Source organism: Anser cygnoides, chromosome 1 (genome assembly GCF_040182565.1).
Source record: "Anser cygnoides isolate HZ-2024a breed goose chromosome 1, Taihu_goose_T2T_genome, whole genome shotgun sequence".
NCBI lineage: Eukaryota > Metazoa > Chordata > Aves > Anseriformes > Anatidae > Anser > Anser cygnoides.
Window position 1 is genome coordinate 49,471,731 of NC_089873.1, and position 22,535 is coordinate 49,494,265.

General features: G+C 41.5%; 1 protein-coding gene and 1 long non-coding RNA gene across 2 annotated transcripts; both read left to right on the forward strand.

The window, feature by feature from the left end:
• The first annotated feature begins 228 nt into the window (after positions 1–228).
• On the forward strand, positions 229–2,412 carry LOC136790560 (uncharacterized). Its single transcript, XR_010830707.1, has 2 exons — positions 229–386; positions 1,597–2,412. It is a non-coding gene; the product is annotated as an uncharacterized lncRNA (long non-coding RNA).
• A 5,904-nt stretch (positions 2,413–8,316) lies between these two features.
• On the forward strand, positions 8,317–10,901 carry BTG1 (BTG anti-proliferation factor 1). The gene is made up of 2 exons (XM_048061167.2): positions 8,317–8,693; positions 9,612–10,901. The coding sequence occupies exons 1-2, from the start codon at positions 8,546–8,548 to the stop codon at positions 9,974–9,976; spliced, it is 513 nt and encodes a 170-aa protein (XP_047917124.1). The 5' UTR covers positions 8,317–8,545; the 3' UTR covers positions 9,977–10,901.
• The last annotated feature ends 11,634 nt before the right edge of the window (positions 10,902–22,535 follow it).

Sequence of the window (22,535 nt, forward strand, 5' to 3'; positions counted from 1 at the left end):
AGAGGATGCTTATGCAACTGTTGTATCTCTCATGTAATTATTTGTAAGTCAGGTTCCCATGAAGCACTGAATTTATAAAAAATAAATAAGTAAAATCAAGAAATCTGCTTAAATAATTCAAAATTAAATTAAGATGCAGAAAATAAAAGGAAAGAAAAAGTACTGAAACAGTAGGTTCATCCCCTGCAAGCTCAGGCTGTTGTATTAATGCATTGCGTAGTTGTGAAGAAAATGGCTTTCTATCTTTGCCTGTGTGTTAGATCCTGCTGGAACACTCTGTTCCCTGCTCTGAGGAACACTTAATGCTGCTCGAAGCATGTGTACCAGCTCTACATGGAAGAATTGAGCGGCTCCTCCCACACAGCCAGGCGCATCTCCTTTCTATTGTAAGAGGGGTATCAAGCAGCTTTTTGTTCCTCTGTCTCTGGAAATACATCAGAGACAAACACGGAGGGAGTGTGGGGTGGTGGGGAAATGGTCACTGTTGAAGGTGGTGGTGGAAGCAGGAGAGGAAAAGACTTAGATCACAAGGCTGTTTTTTATTAGATTCAAAAAGGCTATGCACTTTTTTTTTTTAATTAAAAAGCTGTGCTTTTCTTTCTCTCTATCTCTCTCTCTCTCTTTTTTTTTTTTTTTCCTTTTGCATCACAAGACCGTTTGAGACATCTGGTTAATCTAAATCAGAACTAATAGCCTGATTTTGTTGAGGTGTATGTTTTTGCTCTTCTGCTCTGCTGTCAAGATTTTTGTTTTAGTTTTAGTTAGTTTTTTTTTTTTTTTTAACAATAGAGGTAAAAAACACTTTATTTTCAATTAGTTAAAAATAATCTACTGCTTGTACTTGTATTTTGGACCTTCTGCCCCCTTCTCTAGTGTTATGAAGCATGTTCTGAGAAGATGCTTATATTAAGTCAGTTAGATCTTGTGTTTTGTAAAAAATTTACCATTATAAATCCAGAGTGTTTTCCTCCCCCTCCCTCTCTCCCCCCCCCCCCCCCCCCCCCCCCCCCCCCCCAGGAATTGGCAATTTATAGGCAATATAGGATAAAACAGTCTCCTCAGTTTATAACACATCTCTCAGAAAGGAGAAAAAGCATGCAATGTGAGCTCTGAGATGCAAAGTCCTGTGTTATGTGCCCTAAAATCATGATCCTGTTCATTTGCAATTATATGGATAAATTCGTCAAAGTCAGGCAGTTTAGTCACAGGAGTGATTTTAGGAAAGTCAGGTTTCCTAAGCCAAGAAGGTTTGTTCACTGCTTCTGTGGAGAGTGTTGCATGGGGACTGGACAAACATTAATTTTAGGCATGCAACACATAATACAATCAATGTAAAGGCAAGAATGACTACATTTTCACACAAGCGTGTTTTAGGTCTTCATAAATAAATACAGTTGAATACAATACATATACAGTTATACAACCAAATAAGAGCAGGTTATCTGTGATTTTTTTAATAAATATTTTTTTCCATCTGATCATATCCAGATGATCTATTAGTACTGAAAGCAAGGTAATATGCAAACTCTCAATGTGATGTTCCCTCAGACTGCCAAATCTGTCCAAGAGAACTAATTATATTAATTTTTCCCTGAGAATTCACAGGCTAAATTTCTGTCTGCGACTGATTAAAATGCCTGAGTTAATATCACTGCAAAGAAAAGAAAAAGCTGTAACAAGAGCACTGCCATGACTACAAATGATAATGAGAGAGAGAATAAGTTGCGTTAAGTGTTGGCTAGGAAAAATGAAAAAAAATTGATAAGTGTCTGTTTTTACAGCAGTGTATTCATTGCATTGATATGCAGGATTTAGATATGACAGACCACAATGAAAGAATACCAAAGTGACTAATCTGAAATCATTTGTCCTCTATAGCCAAATCCTGCACTGAATGAAACACTTTCAGGAGCATCCTATTTACAACCAAAAAAAAAATCATGTCTAGCTTTGGCAGAGGGAAAAATATGGCTACATTCATCTCCTCCCACATTTTTCTCTTTACTTCCTACCTAACTCGTGTCAGAAAATGCTATGGATTTGTGAGACAGAGGCGCATGTCTATATATTACAGTCACTGATTTACTGGTTCTTATGTCTTTAAAGTGAATAGGGGGTAATGTCCTTTGTGGTCTGTGCAGGCCTGGCCTAAAATCTCCACTGTTGCCATCACAAGGTTTCCACATTTTGCCATTCTGAGGTATCTTTGAGAGAGGCAGATTGGCTGGAGGTTTGTACTTCAAATCTGGTCCAAATGAGCCATCCGTTTGGAAAGCTATCTGGTTTCCAAATCGCAAACATAAATAAAGCTGCTCAAGCAATTTTTATGACATAAGTGAATGAAAGATTATTTTTCTGGATATTTTAAAGGATTTTTTAAAATCTGTCTTTTTTTTTTTTTTTTTTTTTTTTTTAACCACATCATTAAGTGAAGAACACAAACTGCAAATACTAAGGAAATATGAGTACAGTAGCAGGACCAACATATTGTTTTCTTAAAATCTTTAACTATCTTAATGAAACTTATGCTTGAAATCTGCAGACAGTAGCTTTAATTCTAACGTACTGGAAATACTGTTACAAAACTATCATTCAAATCCATGTTATTTGACTAACATAGCAAGGCTGGTGGACCCTTCACAGCATGGAGCTCTGTTCTGGAATTGATACCTTTTTAAAAAATATGCAGAGATGTGTTTCTATGGATCAGATGTTCAGATGCCTATTCTATTGGCAAGCATTATGGAGAACATCACGTTATAATCCATAATGATTTTTGCTGCTTTTACCACAGTAGCTGATAAGCTTCGTCCAGCTGTAATATTGTGTCCCTGCTGATGATTTCAGGTCTGTGATATCCTTCTCCCAGCAGGCTGCCCCTGTTGATGTCCCTCTGCCTGACCCCAGGGGGGTGAAAGCCCTTTGCTGACTGACACAGCCAGTTAGGGCAGTCAACAGTACAGAATCCCATACACAGCCACTACAGACAAGGCGATTTGGGGATAATTTTAGGCCTTCCTGAGGCAATACTGCAGGACAGAAGAGAAAGCTCTGGGAACCAGTGAATTATAAAGCTATTTACTTCTGCTCCCATCCCAGCTGCTACCTGAAAAACTATAAAAGAGGCAAAAACCTGGAGTTTGAGATGACATCATTTGATTGCAGAGCACGACAACAAATGGTTAAATCATTCTCTTAAAAGCTCCTTTCGCTTAATATTATTGTTAATAACTTTCCCATGCAGGACTGCAATCTCTGACTGTTTATCTCATCTATATTAGTCTCTCCTGTTTTATTCATAAGTGCATACAAATGAAAAAATGGATGTGTAATAATGGTTATGTATAACTCTGGGTTGTGAGGAGCTCTCTATTGACAAGCTTTCAAATAATCTGCTTCTATTGTCTTAATTTTTTGTTGTTATTGGATCCAAACGATGATTGCTTTGCTAAAAACAAGCACCCCGTTTACTGCCACACCTATTATCCCACGTGAAAAAAAAAAAAAATCATCTTTATAACACAAACAGAATACTACTATTTTCTGAATTTGCATTTTATCTCCTACATGTACATGCTATCACATGTTTGCTGAAATCAAAGGAATAGAATTGGAAAACACTTCTCCTGAAGCTGTCCTAGCCGGATTCTGGTTTCTGTGACTTGAGGCTCACGCCACAAGGAATATCTATTCTATGAGCAGTACCTTTTAAAATCAGACTTATCCCCCACAAAGCAAGTTTTTTTTGTTTTTTTTTTTTTTCCTGTACGGAAAACATGCAGCAGTTTGTCATTTTCAGACACCACAAGTTGTTTTTCTTGCCATTAGTTTTGCAGAATGTGCAATAATTACAACCGACACTGACTGCTTCCCCCTGCACCTCCAGGTCTTTCCAACCCTCTCAGTCTCCCTGCAGTGGTGGAGGTGCTTGTTGGGCGATCGCTGCAGCGCAGAACAGGACTCTGGTTTAGCCGACTCTGCCCACTAGCTGAAATGGGACTGCTTTGTGGGAGAAATGTCTTGAGGGATTTGGTCCCTGATAAACCAGCCTAGAAATGCAGTTTGTGTGTGTGTCGCACGTGAGCATGTTGGAGGGAAAGGGGGATTCCCCATGTGGTCACAGGTCAGACCTTTGCCCTTTCTCTGACTCATACCAGTCTAGCTTAAGCTTTCAATAGCACAACTTCTCCATTCTGGAAGAGTAAGTGACAGGCTTCTTCACCCCACACATTTTCAGGATAAAACACTCATTAGTACAGCACTGTGGTTACTTTCAGTGTCGTAAGGCTGGGTTGAGAGAAAGGCCTGCAACCAGAGCCGAGGAGTCCCGGCCCCTTCCCTGCTGCACAGTGCCTCTTCACAGCAGTCTCCACTGATAAAATATTTCTGAGCCCAAGCCCGAATCCAGACATGTCTTATGGCAACACAAGATGAAGAGCAGCCTGCTCTCAAGGACTGTCTTTAGGGAAAAAAAAAAAAAAAAAGCAAACAACAACAACAAAAACAGCCTAGGCCCAACATAGCCCTCGACAGGAAGCTAAGCACGTACACCAGTGAACTCAGCAGAGAGGTGGCCCAAATGTTTCTGTCTCCTTTTTAACACAAGTCTTGTTGTGACCAAAGTCTTTCTGAGAAAGACTTTCTGAGATGCCTCCCTGGAAACTTTGCAGGACAAGGTGGGAGCTTACAGCCCGGCTATGGGGAGCAGTGTGGACGCACAGGGCTGCACACAGATGCTCCGGGTTTCATCTGCCTCCTAGAACAGCAGCTCAATGTCTCTACTGCTGTGACTGGGTATCCAAAGCAAAGGCTAGGGAGAGCTAAAACATTAATAAATGTTTTATGCAACCCATGGTGAGCTTTTCTCTTTAGAAACAAAAAACAAGGAGGCAATGTTTTGCTGTAAGCTTTCAAAGGCTTGCTATGTGACAAAAATAATGTGGCGTTTTAATAACATCAACCTACACTAAAAATAAACTCTGTAAAAGAATGGATTAGTGATATATCATAAGTATTGCAAACAGTACTCTTCAGCTAACAGGTGAGGGAAAGTTTATGCCAAGCTAAGGCACACATACAGCTTTTTGGAGACAAATAACATTTCTGTTCAGCTGTTACTTCTTTATTAGGTCAACACTAAACACTGTAAAATCATAGCTAGAAACACAGTGGAGCAGGAAGAGAACAGATCTAATTCTTTTCTGTGCTGAAAGACTTCAACAAAATACCACATAAAAATCCTATAGCACCCTCACACTTTCCTGTGTTTCCTTATTCTGTCAGGAATAGTTTCTCAAACAGGAAAAAAAAAAAAATCCTTGCTGCACATTCAGTGCATTTATTTTCATAAACAAGTATATATTAATTCAGACTCTAGGACCAGAACAAATTAAAAAATCAAACATTTCTCATTCTTCTCCTTTGAACTCTTGAATCTTCCCACTTACCGTGAAGAGCATACAGTAGCCTGCTTCAGAAAAAGCTGGGAAAAGAGTGTGTTGCAATAGTTACAGGGTGTGTTTGTGTGTGTGTGGCACAGATAAAAGTAGTTGTATTTCTATTACTTGTTTCCATGATGACAGAACTCACAAAGCGCTAAGCTCTCTCCAAACCAATAGTGAGAAACAGTGCCTGCCAAAACAACATGAAAGAAATGTTGTAAAGGTTGCATTGTATTGCTTAAAAGTTAGGAAATATCAGAAGCTGGGTTGCCAGTACAACCTTAATTCAACCCTTCTGTGCATATTCATTATGATACAGTCTTTAATTACATGATCACAAACTCTTTTCTTTATTTTCTCTCCCTAGGGCCTCTGCTTCATTTAAAGTATCAGATGGGCTGAATAAGGCAGTTGTTAAATGTTTACATTTATCTTCTTCAGCACCGTGCTGTCAAGGTATCAGTGGGTATCTTGCATTATTGACCAGGCAAGCTTTCTCCTCTGTGCCTGGAGCTGCTGGGGCAGGGGTGGACAGCTGGGACCTGGCGAGGGAAAGGAAGAAGCACTTTGTCTTCCCCAAAATGCACAGGTGCCAAAGAAGCTCAGAGCAAAATAGTAGATCTGTTAAACACATTGGCATTCTGGCAGGAAGCTAAGGTACAAACCAGCAGCCATCCTAAGGTATAACTGGCTTCTCTGGTGTTCTCCAATGAGTTCCTATCAAGGAAAGTCAACTCTCCCTGATCCTGTGAGCTGTATGCCAAAAACTTCACCATCACTAAGAGCCTGCATACATTAAAGATGAGGCTCTCTGGGAGCGTTTCACAGGCAGGAAGTGGCAGTAGCTCCTTTCCTATCCCCCTGTAGCACTGAGATGGAGGCGGACGTGGCCAGACTGGGAAAACAAGACAGTTCTCTGCATCAGAAGCTCCTTCTACCTTGCTCCCTCCCACAGCCAGAGACGAGGTCCTGCTGGCAGGCATCTCACCGAGCCTTAGCCTCAAAGTTACATTTGAACTGCTTGCTGGTTTTCCAGTAAGAACACCGAGGGAGTTCATTCCTCACTAGCAGACTGGATCTGTGTGCACAGTCATTTATCTTTTCCATGGACAAGATCCTCTTTATAAGTGCTGTAATGGTTCAGAAGCAATCAAAACTATCAGAACTTCTTGACTGGCGAAATGGTCTGAATTTATTGAATTGCAGGACATTTGAGTGAAGACCTTTGATAAAGTTTAAAAAATAAAAATAAAAAGGAAAAAAAATGAAATCTCTTCCTTTCTCACAGAGTGTGGGATGAGGTGCATGCTGCCATTTTCTTCATGTAAAATTAAAGTACGATGATTCAAATCTGATCTGAACAGTCTTGCTCTCCATAACAGCTGTGGCAAGCTGAGGAGAGCTTGTTAAACCTGTTTTAGGGTGCTCCTACATAAGACCACTTATCTACTTTGGAGTTCCTAAAACTCCCTCTGAGTGTTTGATGCAGGTTGGCACTAAGGAGGGGAGATGAGAAACTGGCCCAGATGAAGCTCGGATCCAAGCATGAGTGTAGCACTTGCCACCTCTGTTACACTCTTTTCTTTCTCTCTTTTTTTTTTTTTTTTTTTTGTTAAAGTATTTCCAGTAGTTATTTTGTTGTAATTGAGACGCTCTGACAATAAGGCCAATTTTGTACAAGAGAAGTGGGATTTTCCTGTAGGTTGACTGACCTCGTTGTAAAGGAGAAGAGAGTCATCTGCTGCTTTGAGGTCTGAAAGGAAACAGCAAACACCAACCTATGCGCAGATCAGAAATGGCTGCTCTGGCTGTTTCTTACACATGCTGGGGAAGCACTGGGGAAGAAGGGAGGGCTGATACCTGTGGAGCAGCAAGAAGAGGGGTCAGCCTACCAGCTCCTCCCTTCTCACAGGACAGGACAGCCTGTGATCACTAATGAGATATATTCAGAGGCTGGTGGCGGAACAATAGATGAGACCGCGCTCTGAAACTACACCAAGGTTTTTAGTATGCAGTAAAGCCGTGGATTTAAGCTCCCAAGATTATCTTTTGAAGTTATTTTGCACATCTCCCTTGTGTATAGAGAGTCAAAGACAGAGTCCCTTGAGGCATTGAGCTCCTGAGCGCAGAAAAAAGACTGAAAGCGCTACTCAGGTACATCTCCAACATCACAGAACCCAAAGTGCCGTATTTTCACCTTTTATTTAAATTATTTCACAGATTTATTTTTATGTAGTTCATTATTTAATTGCAAAGACATTTTAGTGGTGAAAAAAAAATATTATTATTTTTAAATGTGCCTCTAACGGTCGTGTTTCTGCTCTCCGACTGGAAGCAGCATACACGTAAACACCAGGCTGTATCGCATTTGCACCTTCGCATAGGGGCAGGGTGTGCAATAACCGAGGGGAAGAGCGAATTGTCCACCTAAAAAAAAAACAAACGCTACACGTCGAGCTTTCCACAAAATACGTTGCTCTTTTCATCTCCCCTTTGATTTTACACTCGGGGGTGGCTTTACCCTCTTGCTTCTCCTACCCTCCTCCGGCAACAGCCCGCCCGGGGCCGCGCTCCCGCGGGCCGTGCCGCTGACGTGTCGCTGCTCTCCCCGGATACAGCGCGGCGCCGTGCCCCGCGCGCTCCCCCCCCTCCCCCCCGCGCGCTCCCGAGCGCCGCGCGCCCCCGCTCTATTTGTTTACAACCGATTACGTCACCCCCCCTCCTCCCTCCCTCCCTCCCTCTCCTCTCCTCGCGGTCCCTGCCCCTCCCTCCGCCCAGCTCCGTCACAATGGTGCGATCGCCCCATTGGCGGCGACGCGCCCCCGGTGCCCTGACGCCACTTCCTGCCGCGGGCGGCTATAAGAGGCGGCGCGCGGCGGGCGGCTCCCTTCGCCCCGCGCCGCAGGAGATGCGGGCAGCGCTGCCGCGGCCGCCGCCGCTGCCGCCGTGCCGCAGGAGGAGGAGGAGGCGGAGGCTGCCGCCCCCGCCATGTGAGCTGGGCGCCGCCGCCCGCGCCTCGCCCAGTTAGAGCCGAGCCCGAGCCCGTCCCGTCCTGACCCGACCCGGCCCGTCCCGACCGAGCGCCCCCGCCGGCCGCCGCCTCCATGCATCCCGCCCTGTACACCCGGGCCAGCATGATACGCGAGATCGCCGCGGCCGTGGGCTTCATCTCCAAGTTCCTGCGGACCAAGGGGCTGATGAACGAGCGGCAGCTGCAGACCTTCAGCCAGAGCCTGCAGGAGCTGCTGGCAGGTGAGGGCGGCGCGGGAGCCGGCACCGCTCCCCGCATCCCTGTACGCGGAGCCCCCCCACGCCCCCCCCGATCCGCCCCGCCCCGCAGACAAAGCCGGCGGAGCCGCCGCCCGGCCGCAGGGCCCCCGGCTCGCTCTCGGGGCCGGTTTCGTCCCGTAAGAGCCGTCGGGGCAGGACGCGGCTCGGTTCCTCTTCTGGAAGCGTCGCGCGGCCGCCCTCACGCTCGGGTTGGGGTCGGTAGCGCCGGGTTCCTGGCTGCCCCCTGGGCTCTGTGACACCCAGAGCGGGTCCCAGGCGCTCCGGGCAGGGGCCAGTGCCTTGCGCCGCGAGTAGCGCCGGGCTTGGGGTGTCGGGAGGGGTAAAACTCCGAAGGTAAGTGAAGCCATGGGTACCTCGCCCTGGAAAACTGGCTGGGAAGAGCGCTGGTGAAATACAGCTTGAGTCAATAAATGCTGCCCGGCTGCTTCCCTGGTTATTTTTAGTCACTCTTACGGCGTGAGGAGCTAAGCCTGGCTGCGACTCCAAAATTATGCTGAAAAGGCACTTTTTAACCTTGGTTTATGGCGTTTCAAGGCCCTCAAACTTCTCCGCTTTGTGTGTTAAATCTTCGTTACATTTGTTTTTGTGAATACTAGGAAGTTACGTTTCACTCCTTTCAGATGGCAGACATTGTTCTCCATGTATGGTAGGATGAAACAATAACTTTGTGCATGCGTGGTCCCCAAGGGACCCTGCGTTTATGTAAATTGTCAGCAAAATAGAGGCCACGATGATTTTTCAGGTCACTTGATTCTAAAATAATAAGCGTCTCAACATCTAGAGTTGTGAAACTTTGCAAGAGAATGCTGATTGCTGCACAGCTTTGTGAAGACAGAATTAAGGAGGATAATCTTCTTTTTTTATTTATTTATTTTATAGAACATTACAAACACCACTGGTTCCCAGAAAAGCCATGCAAGGGATCAGGTTACCGATGTATCCGGATCAACCATAAAATGGATCCTCTCATTGGACAGGCAGCACAGCGGATTGGATTGAGCAGTCAGGAACTGTTCCAGCTTCTTCCAAGCGAACTCACTCTATGGGTTGACCCGTATGAAGTGTCCTATCGTATTGGAGAGGATGGCTCGATCTGCGTGCTGTACGAAGCTGCACCAGCAGGAGGTAGCCAAAATAACACCAACATGCAAATGGTAGACAGCAGAATAAGCTGTAAGGAGGAACTTCTCTTGGGCAGAACTAGCCCTTCCAAAAGCTACAATATGATGACTGTATCAGGTTAAGATATAGTCTGTGGATGGATCACCTTAAAATGGATGGATAAATTTGGTTTTTACTCTGGGTGGGCACCTCTGGGGATGGATTATGGAATTTAAACCATGTCACAGCTGTGAAGATCTGGCACACGTTAGAGTGGTATACTTTAAAGTGACAGTGCCATAGTTTGGACAGTACCTTTCAGTGATTTAATAGCCTGTGAGTCAAAATGATTACAACTTGCTAGAGAGTGAAGAAGATCTAGGAAGGGTCAGTTTCTCCAAGACATCTTACTTAATTTCTACACCAATTCTTTCAACCCCAATCTGTATTTATAAAGCGAGTCTCTGCAGTAAGTCTTGCAGAGTAAATTTGCACTATTACATGTATTAATTGTTAGCATTTTTGGCAGCTCAGTAACAAGACTTATTGTTATGGACACAATAGTACTGGAAATTTTATCTTTCAGACTTTTACCTAGCACTTACAAATATGTATAAATGTACATAAGATAAACTAGTAAGTATGACCTGGGGAAATGGTCAAATCTTTACATTGGCCTCAAAAGTAGCAAGTGATCAGAATCTGCCATGGCAACAGGCTTTAAAAAGACTATATAAAGACACTGTCTGAACTGTGGTGTTAGCACCAGCCAGCTATCTGTACATTTGCTAGCTTGTAGTTTTCTAAGACTGAGTAAACTTCTTATTTTTAGAAAGTGGAGGTCTGGTTTGTAATTTCCTTGTTCTTAATTGGGTAAAAGTCTTTTCCACAAACCACCATCTATTTTGTGAACTTTGTTAGTCATCTTTTATTTGGTAAATTATGAACTGGTGTAAATTTGTACAGTTCATGTATATTGATTGTGGCAAAGTTGTACAGATTTCTATATTTTGGATGAGAAATTTTTCTTCTCTCTATAATAAATTGTTTCCTATCTTGGCATTTTAATTAATCTCTTGTCGTGATTACATAGGATCAGTTAAACTATTTTTGTCTCACAGTAGATGTAAAATAGGTACTACAAAGGATTAAGAACGTGAATGGCACCCCGACACTAGGGAACACTTGCTACAGACATGGATTAATGAAGACTTCGCTGTACATAAGTGCTTGGGAAGTTTAGGGGAACACAATGATTTACATGTCACTTAAACCTTTTAAAATGAGTCCATGTGGAAGTAACTCCAGGGCCAATAATTCCAGGATATGAGGAAAAGGTACAGAAATAACATCCACCAAAGATGACTTGAATAAATCCAGAGGATTAAAGTTTACTTGGCTTCCTGATGAAGGATATAGCAAACTTAAATGTCCATTTTGACCTACTTGCTCACGAGCTCTCAGTTCTTCCTTGATGGATTCCCTGCTCAGTAAGAGTTTTTGGGACAAATGTCCCTTAGCCTTAAGAGCAGGTTAACCACTCTACAGAAAGGTTGCTCGCCTTTTGCTTTCTTCAGATGCAAGACTTTCACTTTAGAAATCATTAAGATGGGATTCAACAAAAGGTATGTAGATCTTTTTTCCCAAACTTAAAAGGTTGGTTGAGGTAAAGTGAGAAGCCCATACTTACGGGTAGTCAAAGTTAATGAATGATGTGGAGATGTGATTCACTTAAGCACTACACTAGTGTCATTTGTATACTGCACAGTGGTTAGTTACACTTGAGAGAAATTCCTTACCCCTTTATTTACACTTGTTGAAGTGCTGGAGTAAAACTTGAGAAGAACTTTTTGTTCCTTATCTCCTACGTACTTTGTTCTGTAAGTGTTTAATAAAAGGCCTACCCAACTTGGTCACTTCTATTATGAGAACAAATTCTGTTGCGCTGAAGGAAAAGAAAATAATTAGTTGCCACTGGAACTTGCTGGCTGTGGGTAGGACTGAACTTTGGTTTTACCATGTATTGCAGCAACTCCTGCTGAAGCATGAGCTTTTACAGTGCAACCTAGTAACGTGTTGCATCTCCTGTTCAAATCTTCTGATGTGTGATATGGCTGATTTTGTAAGCAAAACATAAGACTGAACTGTCTAGTTTTTCTTATTAATTTATTTCCCACAGTCTTTTTTTGAAAGTTCAGCTTTACAAATACATACTCAGGTCATAGATAAAATAAGTATGTCAGCTGTCAGCATTTTATTGCTAGCACACTCCAACAGTATTGTGTAGCAACATTGATTTCTAGGGTAGATTTGTGCAAGCATAATAGCTATTGAAACTATGAACTCTAAAGACCTTACTTGTTACCTGGACCTGGTGGTAATAGATATATTATCAAAATTTCAGAACGAGCTTGCTATGAAGTACTTGTTCTTCCGTACAAAGTATAGGTTCACATCTGTATACCTTAAAAATCCCACTTGTAAGATGTTGCTTTCATCTTGTAAAGTATTTAAGATTATTCAAGCAATAGAACTACTAATGTTTTTGTTGCATTAGTCTTTTCTGCTGCACAGCACGAGCAGCAGCAGAAAGGCTAGCTGTATAGTTGGTCTCTGACATGAGCTATGCAAATTATGGAAGCATCAGCTGTTGGTGCTTTCTTTTTGATAAGTTAAGCATAGCTTTACAAGTTTTACAAGCCAGCAAGTATTCCATCTCTGAGGCTGGCATGTGACACTGAACTAAGAATGAGTGTGTCATCCCTTAGATGGTTAACATTTTAGTCCTTTTAAGGTAAGGCACTTTCATTCATGCCATGATTTTTTAACTGCAGCTGTAACTAGTAATTGGTACAACCTGTGTCCTCAGTTACTGGGATTTCTTCCAACTGGAATTTAAATATACCCCAATGTGCACACAATGTGCCCTTGTTCGATTTTAAAAATACTTAACATACTGTGGCAGCAGGGCATAGGAAGGGCTCCGAGAGAAATGGAGTAACCGCTAATGCCGTTGCCAATCCTATGTTTTGGTTCAGGTAGAACAAACAGTGCAGAAAGCTAAATGTTTGTCACTTTAGGATTTCATTTAAGGTGCCAGTATGAAACCTGCAATGCTCTTATTTTAACACAAATACAGGAGATGACAGAGCACATTCAAGACCTGCTTGCCAAATGCACGTTAGTTAAATTAGTTGGACTTTCTTTGTGAAGTAGTGAATAATCCTGTTGTTCTGTTCGTGTTCTGAGGGAATGCTCGGCTGTGTGAAACTTTAATACTAGAGCTCTTCTTAGTCTTACTTAGCATATGCTAAAACTTGTTGGTCATTCAGTGAATTTCTTTTTAAAGTGTACAATCACCTCCTAGCTCATGCCAGGTGAGCAAATGTTTCTTTTTCTCACAGCATGTTTCCCCACTGTGCCAAGTATGGTGTCAGGTCCTGCACACTTGAGTGTACTTTTGTTTCATGCTTGGTAATACTGCTCCTATAGCAAGTTGTGTTCTATGTATTCTTTAAGATTCTCCATTTTTCATTTCTCCTTGCAATTTTTTTTTTCCTGCTTATTTCAGAGATGTACATCTGGCTTAAGCAGTCATTCAGACCACCATCTTTTTCTTCCTGTAGTTCTTAGGGTCATTCTTAGGTCTGAACAAAGAAGTAAGGGCTTCATTGGATTTCTGATAACACTGAGTTTAGCTTTCTACTTTCCTGCTGAATCTGCAAGGATTTTTCTGGCAGATCTGTATGATGGGCCTCATCATGCCACAGGATTTTCTAATGATTGGTTTGTTCTCTCAGTCTACGTGAGAAGTTGGAAATAACCTACGTGGGGCACTGTTCTGATGTGAAAATACCACCATCGGCATCTACTTGTGTCCATTTTTAATCATATTGAATAGTTCAGAAGATAAAAAAATCTCTTCTAGTCCTTGCTAAATGTTCTTCTGGGAGCAGAAGATCATGTTGTGCTGTCTCGTGTCCTAGCTCATGACGACAATTCTGGATGCTAAATACTCTACGACGTGTATATTCTTGACTGCCTTAGTTTAAAATGGATTAAAGAGTGGCCTGAGAGATGATTTAGACAGGGGGAACTGTGCTGCAGTAAGACCTTACAAAACAGTTTACTGATGTGCAAACCATAAAGAATCCAGTTAATGTTCCTAGAGTGGTTAGTTTGTGCTGATGCTTGTAAACATTTCTGTCACCAAATTAAGCAGATGTCACTGAACATGAACACCAAATCCGCATAAGGTGTCCTTCTAATTAACCTTACTTATGCTCTGAGAATATGATCTCTTGTTATTGCACAGGCTAGCAATGAAAAAAAGAAAAAAGAGGAACATTGCTTCTTTTCTTTGCTGTGTATCTATGTAAAGCTTATTTCTGAATTTCCATAAATCAAGCAGCACTCTACATTTTCTAAAGTTTCCTCTACTTGATGCCATAATTTTTAGCAAAAATAAGTTTATATTGGCAGAAGCTGCCACTTGACTGAAGAACATTAAAGCCGTTTTTAGTTTAAAGAGTGAAACATATAGACTGGAGATAAATAGCTCTCCTAAAAAGGAATGTATATTTACACATTCTTGGGGTAATAGCAGAGGTTATTTTTACACGTTTCAGATTTACATTCCAATGTGGCATAAAGCGAACATTGTGAAGCAGGATGTTAATTCAGTGGCTTTCAAAGGTTGGTAGAGCAAGCTGGGCTTTGACAGTAAGTGCTGTATTAATGGTTAGCAGTGACAATTTCATCAACAAAGGAATTGCAGGCTATAATTAACATCAGTTGCTTTGACACTATGCTCTTAATGTATGGTTTCAACCTTTCTTTCAGTAGCAGTTGGAGAATGCACTGTGACAAATTATTGCTGATACAAAGTAGGTCAACAGTAAAATGGCTGACTTACCATCAATGAACACATCTGAATTATTGCAACTTCGTGTCCAGTGGAGCTTTCTTAGTGGTTAAATCTTTTGTGCCCTCCTATTTTTGAAGCGTGAACCTTGTGTACAGCTCTTCCTAACTCCTTATTTCCTAACCATTTAATGTTTTTGTTTAAACAAGAACATTTTGTCCCAGCTGCTGGGAAGAAATCCACACAAGTAGTAATACTGCATGTGTGACAACAGATACTTGTAATAATTGTAATCCTGTAACTGCAAAGCTGGCACGGAGAAATAACTCTCAGCTAACGAAAACAAGTGAAATCCCACATCTCTGGGTTTTGATGTGTTCACTGAAAGTCACCCACTGGTGAAAACACAAGGAAAGGGAAATAGGACTGTGATGATATTGGATGAGAAAATCATTTGTGCAGAGGGAAGTGCTTTTACCTTGAGATTCCCATGATCAGCTGCTCAATGTCTCATCACGGCTTGCAATGACCTTTTAAAAGTTTTCTTGAGAGGTGTAGCTTTTTCTGATGCTTTTATCTCTGGGATGTCAGGAAATGGCCTCTAGCTTTGCAGTTTCTCTGGGGCATTGTAAAAGCCAGTATGATTGTGTTATGTGCTGATGAAATAACTGAATAAAATTATAAACAACTATTTAATCTAGTAGGATTGTAAGGACACAAGGGAAGAGAACTTTAGCATTCTTGGAACAACCTTGAATGTATGCAAGGAGCAGCAGTGTCTGCAACACCAAACAATAGGGGCAGGGCTGGAGGATGGTGCTCAGCTTTCACTGCTGCATTCCAAGACTCAGCACTCGCCCAAATGGCTGTAACATGGAGCTAGGACTTGGGCACTGCTTCGAACTCCAAGATCAACTTAAAGACTGGTTTCTAGTGCCGAGAGTATCACTGACTGGCATGGGTTGCAACTGAGAAACTCCAACAATGTGCCCTTGCTGTTCTGTGTTCTAAAAAAAATCCATTAGTATTGCTTTTTATAACCTAAGACCAAGTAATGATTGGTGTCTGTCTTGGTGTTCTACTGGCTAATTAACAGGTTAATTAACAAGTTTTTTGTACTATGAGAAGAATTCTGAAAGATAACATTCCCTTTATGCATTCCTTCCTTCCAACCTGAAGTTTAAACTAGTTCTTTTATATGTATATATATACACAAAGGCACACATACGTTTCGTGTATAAATATATACATATATACATGTTTAATAATTAAAGTCTTTTCGGTGGGTCACTGTAAGTCCCTGCTTCTTGTGATTTAATTCACAGGTCACTGCAGATGTTTTGAAGACTTGAAATACACGTGCGTGTGTGTGTCGGGGAAGTGATTCCCCTTATTCAATTCTGGTTCCTTAATACATTCATATTAACAGGAAGGTGTATTCCTATTTTTCTGTTTCAATTTTATGCATGTGAATTTGCAGCTCAATTCAATTTGCTTATTAGCTGAACAGATTTTCAAGATTTTTTCTGGTACTGTTTTAAAAAAGCAAGTTGTAGTTATGTAAGGGATTATTTGCAATGTTTTAATCCATTTAATACAAGGCTGAAATTAAATGAAGATAAAACTAAGATGCTTTTAGAATCTTAGTTGTATTCATGCTAAAGCTTTGTGACACGGGAGAGAGAGTTCTTGACTTCGTGGTGAGCAGTTACCTGAACCATCAGCAAAAGGTCCATTTTGGCTGAGCCTACCACCCTTCCTAGATGAATGCACCAGAGCAGTTGCTTCTGTCCAGTAACATTTATGTTCAGTGATGTGTAAATTAGGAATTGGTTTACAAGCATGAAAGGCTCTATATCATAACTGCAAAATGAAATCAAGCTGTCCACCTTTGGTAAACTTAATGTTATAAATTTATACTACTGACATTAACCAAACATTGCAATTGCACCCCTAAATTTAACTTGTTATTAATATTTTTTAACCCTTAACTGCGTGCTTCCTTTCTCAAGTACAGCCTATAGTCTAACTCTCTGGCTTAAAGTCAGTGCAAAATCATTCTGTTTGTAGAATTCAGATCAGTAGAGAAAAAATAAGGCAGTGGAAATGGCAATATCAGTCTGAATCATGATGACATTAAAGCAAATGATAAATTTAGTGCTATGTTTGTAAAGGATCTGATTCTGTGTGACTAAGGTACCAGACTATAAATTTTGATGGTATTTATCACACTTTATATATTTAACCTGGGTGAGGCTTTTGTAATAAGACTGAGGAAAAGCATGTTGCAAATACAGAGGTGTTTTTCAGGGGGACACCTGAGCAAATATATCTGCTTGATTGTTCATGCAAATGTTCCTGTGAATCAAAGATCAATGCTCCCAGAAATGACAAGTCCTGCATCACAAACATCAGAACACTGGCTCTGAATAGTGCCGGTGATATTTTCCACAGTTATTCAATAGAAAAATATGTGCATGTCATTCAAATTTGAAATGACTACTAGTAGAGTTTACTGAAGTTGAAGAAGTTAGTTTCAAGCCAAGCTGTCATGTGTACAAAATGTCTCTGAATGATCAAACTGATGTAACCCCGTGATAAATTCTGCAATTCAAACCCCATGATAAATTCTGCTGATTTCCTTTTCTTGCCCTTTCTTGGTACACACTCCTAACTACCGCAACATCCCTTTGTAATCAGTTTGCAGTCAATAAAAGGAGGATTTCAAATGGGATTTGCACTTTCCAAATCTAAGACCCCAGCCTTTGTACATTCCTAATTTCACCGTTCTGAGTACCGTGAAGACTCCTGACTTACTCATGTGAATACGTCATCTGCCCTTTAGTATTTTATGAGATCAGCTATGTGTCAAAAGCCTTCTCAGTGAGGCAGAAAATGTGTTTTTTATTATTTCCATAGGCACTGGAAGGCACATTCAAATCTTTATTATTGACTGAAAAGAAAAATTCCTCTTATTACCAAAGAATAGGGATAGTGAATAGGCTGAAAAGTGAATGCTGCACACCTACTGCATCATGATCTCATTCTCAACATGATTGCCTCGGTGCTTGCCAGTTCCAGTGCTCATGAGTCACACTCCAGTATGTGATTTACTTAAAAGCAATAAATGTCAGCACTTTTATTTACAATCTGCCTTTGAAGATTTGGAAGTCATAACTTCAACATTTTTTTTCTACAACTGTGAAGACTACAAGTGATCTTTACCTTTTTCTTTTAAATGAAAGATGAAAGCCTTGACTGATGTATTAATAGGTCTGACCAGGCTGCAGTGGGCTAAGATGTTACTATCCAAATCCACACTTTCCACTGCTTTCCCAGAAATTACCGTTCTGGTAGGAGGGGTGGCAGAAAGTGTATCTGGTACGTTCCTTGTTTTTTCTGATTCTTGCTCATGCCAGACCCCAGCACCTGAGGTAGGGGCCCAGTGCTGCTCTCACATCTGCTGGGGAGATGGCGGCCTCTGGCAGATGGCTGGGCTGTTGGGGACGTGATTTTAATTCCCGGATGTGTGAGTCTTGCAAGCTGCTGTTGCCACCTGACTCCAAGAGCTAGGACGTATGAAGCAAGCACGCTTGTGCTGAGATGTCAGGAAAGGGTCATGTATGGGCTGGGGGGGAGGGAAGGGAGTGGAGGGAGCAAAGACCAGACAAATAATCCGTACAGTGAGTCAGTGGGAGAGAACGGGATGTAATTCCAGCCTAACTGTGACTCACAGACCTATTGTTTATAGTCCTTGAGAGAGTGTCTGATCACGTGGGCTGTAATATACACATTTATATGCTGCCCTTCGAGACAAACAAGAGAATTTATGAATAAAAAAATAATAAAAAAAAAAATCCCCCAAACCAAGCTTTTAATTTTGGCTTAACTCTTTTTTTGTGCATATGTGAAAGTTTCCATTTATTCTAAATCACATTGCCTCAGGCTCCTGTGCTAGTAAGCTTGGCAAATTTTGCTTTTGAACAAAGTGTGTTTGCTAGGAATTGTCTAAGCCTTGTAGAGCTGCTTTTAAGACACCTACAGGAATGCGGGGTGCTGCTCTGCAGCGTTCATGTTACCTGCTTGTTAGGTGGCACAGCAGTAGTGCCTTGGGAACCTGACTTTGCACACACACAATTCAGAGGATAATCCTATCCTTCATCTTCACGGTCCTTGAGTTTGGTATGTGTTTGACTGCATCTACTGTTAGGATATATTGCTCGAGTCCAAGATAAAGGACAGTGCTGATTTCCTGGAATGAGGTTCACAAGTGACCATTTTCTCCACAGCGTGCTTTCCAGACGTAGCTGTGGGCAGTGTGGATTCAGTCTGGGTTGCAGATAACATACTGTCAACGGATAAGGGGGCTGCAGTGATATAAAAGGTGAAGTCATTCTATCAGGGGTAAAGGGGTAGTTATATAAACTGTAAAAAGGACTTTTAGGCTAATGATTTGTAAAGAAAGAAACCCTTCCAATGCAAATTACTCGGGGAGAGGTAATTGTGGTTTGTTGGCTGTCCCAGTGTTGGACCTGCACACTGCTTTACCTTCTCCAGAAATTTCAGGTTACTAAAAACACTTACCAGTTCTGTTACTTACATGCTGCATGTATGTAAAGGTCCATTCATACACATGTACAAGAAGCTTAATCATTGCTATGAAAGAGGAGATTGCAGTGGCTTAAAATATTTAAAAAAAACCTGCAAATACCTTGGTATGGTTAAACAATGATTACTGCATAATATTTATGCAAGAGTGGTGGACATATCCAAAGGCAGGAAAGCACTCTCTCTTCTCCCTGGAAACTTGCAGAGAATTATTATATTTCAGCTTTTTATGTGAAGTTCTGCCTTTTGGGAAAAATGGGCATGAGAGCAGAGAACTGGAGAAACTTGACCGTGGAAGGTAAAATGAAAGTCTGAAGTTAGGGCATGTTGAATCTCACTTATAAGTTATAACATCCTTAAGCTATGAATAAATGTCCTCTTATGAACTAACTTGGCATTGCCATCATCAGTTTGAGTGGAAATTAATTTCTTTGGCTTTTATCAGGACAGACTGATGTGCAGGTGGGGAAAGTAATTTCAGAGAGGCTTGTCACTTCTTTCACTAGCACCCTGCATCCAGCCAAGAATGCCTCTTCAAGGCCTGTTGGCTTCTCTATCCCAATATCAGCTCTCTCCAGTTGTGTCTGTGGCTGAGTTTGAGGCCTCTTCCCTAGGCTCAGCTTCTGGTCAATGAAGAGAAACAGACTTTCTTTATGGACAATCCTCAAACTAATTGCAGCAGTCTATGCTAGAAGGGATGTGGTCTTAAATAGGCGCTGGTTTCTCTCCTTCATAGGAAGAAGGTGAGAGAACTTGTTCAGAAATCACTGACTCCACCAGGTTAGGTGAGTCGCACACCGGGCTGCTGAACAAAGTCCTTCGGGTGAGTGTTTAAGGATTATTTAACTCGAATTGCATTGATTAGATACCTACAACTACTTTATTCACTGTTAGCGTCCCTAAAGAAGAATAGCTTGCCCTTCTCACATGTTCGTTTTGCAGTCCAATGGAATTGAAGTACCTTAGAGGAAATCATCAGCAATATGTTTCCTGAATTTCAGGAACATGCACTCAAGTAGTGGGAACAGTGGAAATGTATTTCTGAGAAGTTGCAGGGTATGGCTCGTCTCATGGCAGCTTCCCGTGTTCTGTGCACGTGGGCTGCCCAACCTACTCTTAGGAGGGGGGTATGTAGATGAACATTTCTCCCCAGGAATATAAGTATTTTCATTCTCTTCTCATTCTTCTTTCACTTTTTTGAAGTCAGTTCCTAAACACGGGGAGTTTTGTTAACCAAGCAAAACTCTCTGAACATAAAACTAGACCTTCTAAGTGCAGCTTCCTTTCAAAAAGCACACTCTAAGAGGACCTAAACACATCTGTGTTTTTTGTATTGGCTATGTTGAGTTTACACATAAAACACATGGCTTTGTTCCAGATGCCAGGTGCTCAGCTGCAGCCCCAGGTTGGAGCCCAGTCAGACTCTTGCTCTGCAGCATGAGTGGCTGTGGGCAGATGCTTTGCCCTTCCAGCCGTATTACAGCCCCAAGTCAATTGTGCCGTGTTTGGAGAGAAGAAGTTCAGTGCCAATAAACCCTTTGAGGAAACACAGGATGGGACTCTGCTTTCAAGCAGTGTTGTAGGCCCAGAGGAATAGAAACGCTACTAGGATGCAAGGGACGTACTTTCATTGCATCCAGGGAGGCTGGTGAAGACAGCTGCTGGCAGTTTAACATAGTTGTTCTTCTGAGTCAAACTGCTGGGCAGTAGATGCTGCTGGTAGTACTCTGCAGTTCTGCAAGGGCTGTGTGTGTCATGGGATCATGGGAACACTGTTCCCCGCACTACTGCTGGATTCTTGTGAGATCTTAAGGGTCTTATACAACATTCATTTTATTTAGGAGCTAGAGATCACATACCTGTTTCCTTTTTGTAACCCGTTGGTGAAGATGTCAACAGTTAACTTTATGGAGTCACAATAATAATAATATATATATAGATATATATTTTTTTTTCTGATGCAGTTCCAGGTGATTGTTATTTTTATCACCTTAGACACCCCTTTTTGTACAGGAGGGATATGCTGCTACCAGGCTGTTGGGCCACAAAAAACAAAGAGGCAGCTGGAGAGCCAGCACAACTCTAACATAGCTGCTATGAAATTGTCAAGCTAGTTTTGGATGTGATGGAGGCTGCCCGCAAGTTCTCTTACTTGTACTAATGCTCTTCCAAAGTGCTTGTTTGGGTTTTGCTCCAAGAAATCAGGAGCATTCGTCTTATTAAATTGTCATCTTCTGAAACAGGGCTATCTCATGGCACAGAAGTTGCTTAATCTTGACAGGGAAGGGCAGCCAAAAAAAGAAATAGATAAACTCTGAGAGGTGTCCCTTTGTTAGGTGGTGCACTGTACTCCACCTTATCTTTCTTTTAATGTTCTGTAAATAAGGCTGCCTCCTACTGTGGTTATCTCTCCAGGTAAAACTTCTAAGATCAGTGATGGTGAGAAGGGTCAGGCACTGGGCTCATCTTCACATTCACATACAAACCACTGACTTTCTTGCTTCTCGTTAGTTTTTCACTTGTGTTTCCTTTAAGTGGTAGGAAGGGATTTGCTTGTTTTTGTCTTGTGCTGTGTATTTTCTTGCGCAATGAAATGTAAACATCACCTTTCCTCTGAGTGTTTGGATAGTCAGTGACTGCACAAAACCCTACAACACCATATTTTTTGCATTGTGATCCATTAATATGGTCATGGTGTGCATTTATCCCACTTGTAAGTTAATACATTTAGAAATAAATAATTGTGGGTTGTTTTGTTTTGCTATATTTTGTTTTTCAAAGTAAGCTGCCATTCAGTCTTGGCTTGTTGTCTATACTTGTGAATGCTAATGAAACATTTGAGTTAAATCCAGTAAAAACTTTCTCGGTTGACTACCACCATTCAGATTACATGGAATAGATCAGTGTTACCTTGGGCTAGAGGGAAAGATGCTGTTGATTGTTGCAAATGAATTTCTTTTTTTGCTAGTGGCAATATAGGAATGAGTTGTGGTTTAATTTTTTTTTTAGATCAGGTCTGCTCCTGCTCTCAACAAAGAACATTCCCAAGCTCTACTTGATTTCAGAGAGAACAGAATTTGTCCCTTGGTACTCTAACATACAGAGCTGTCATTTGTTTGGATATTTTTTCCAGTCATAATAGCTTTGTTAAGAACTGTAACATATCACAAAGCATAATAAATGGAACAGAACTGGCTGTTCTCAAAAAGACTGTCAATGGAGACTCATCA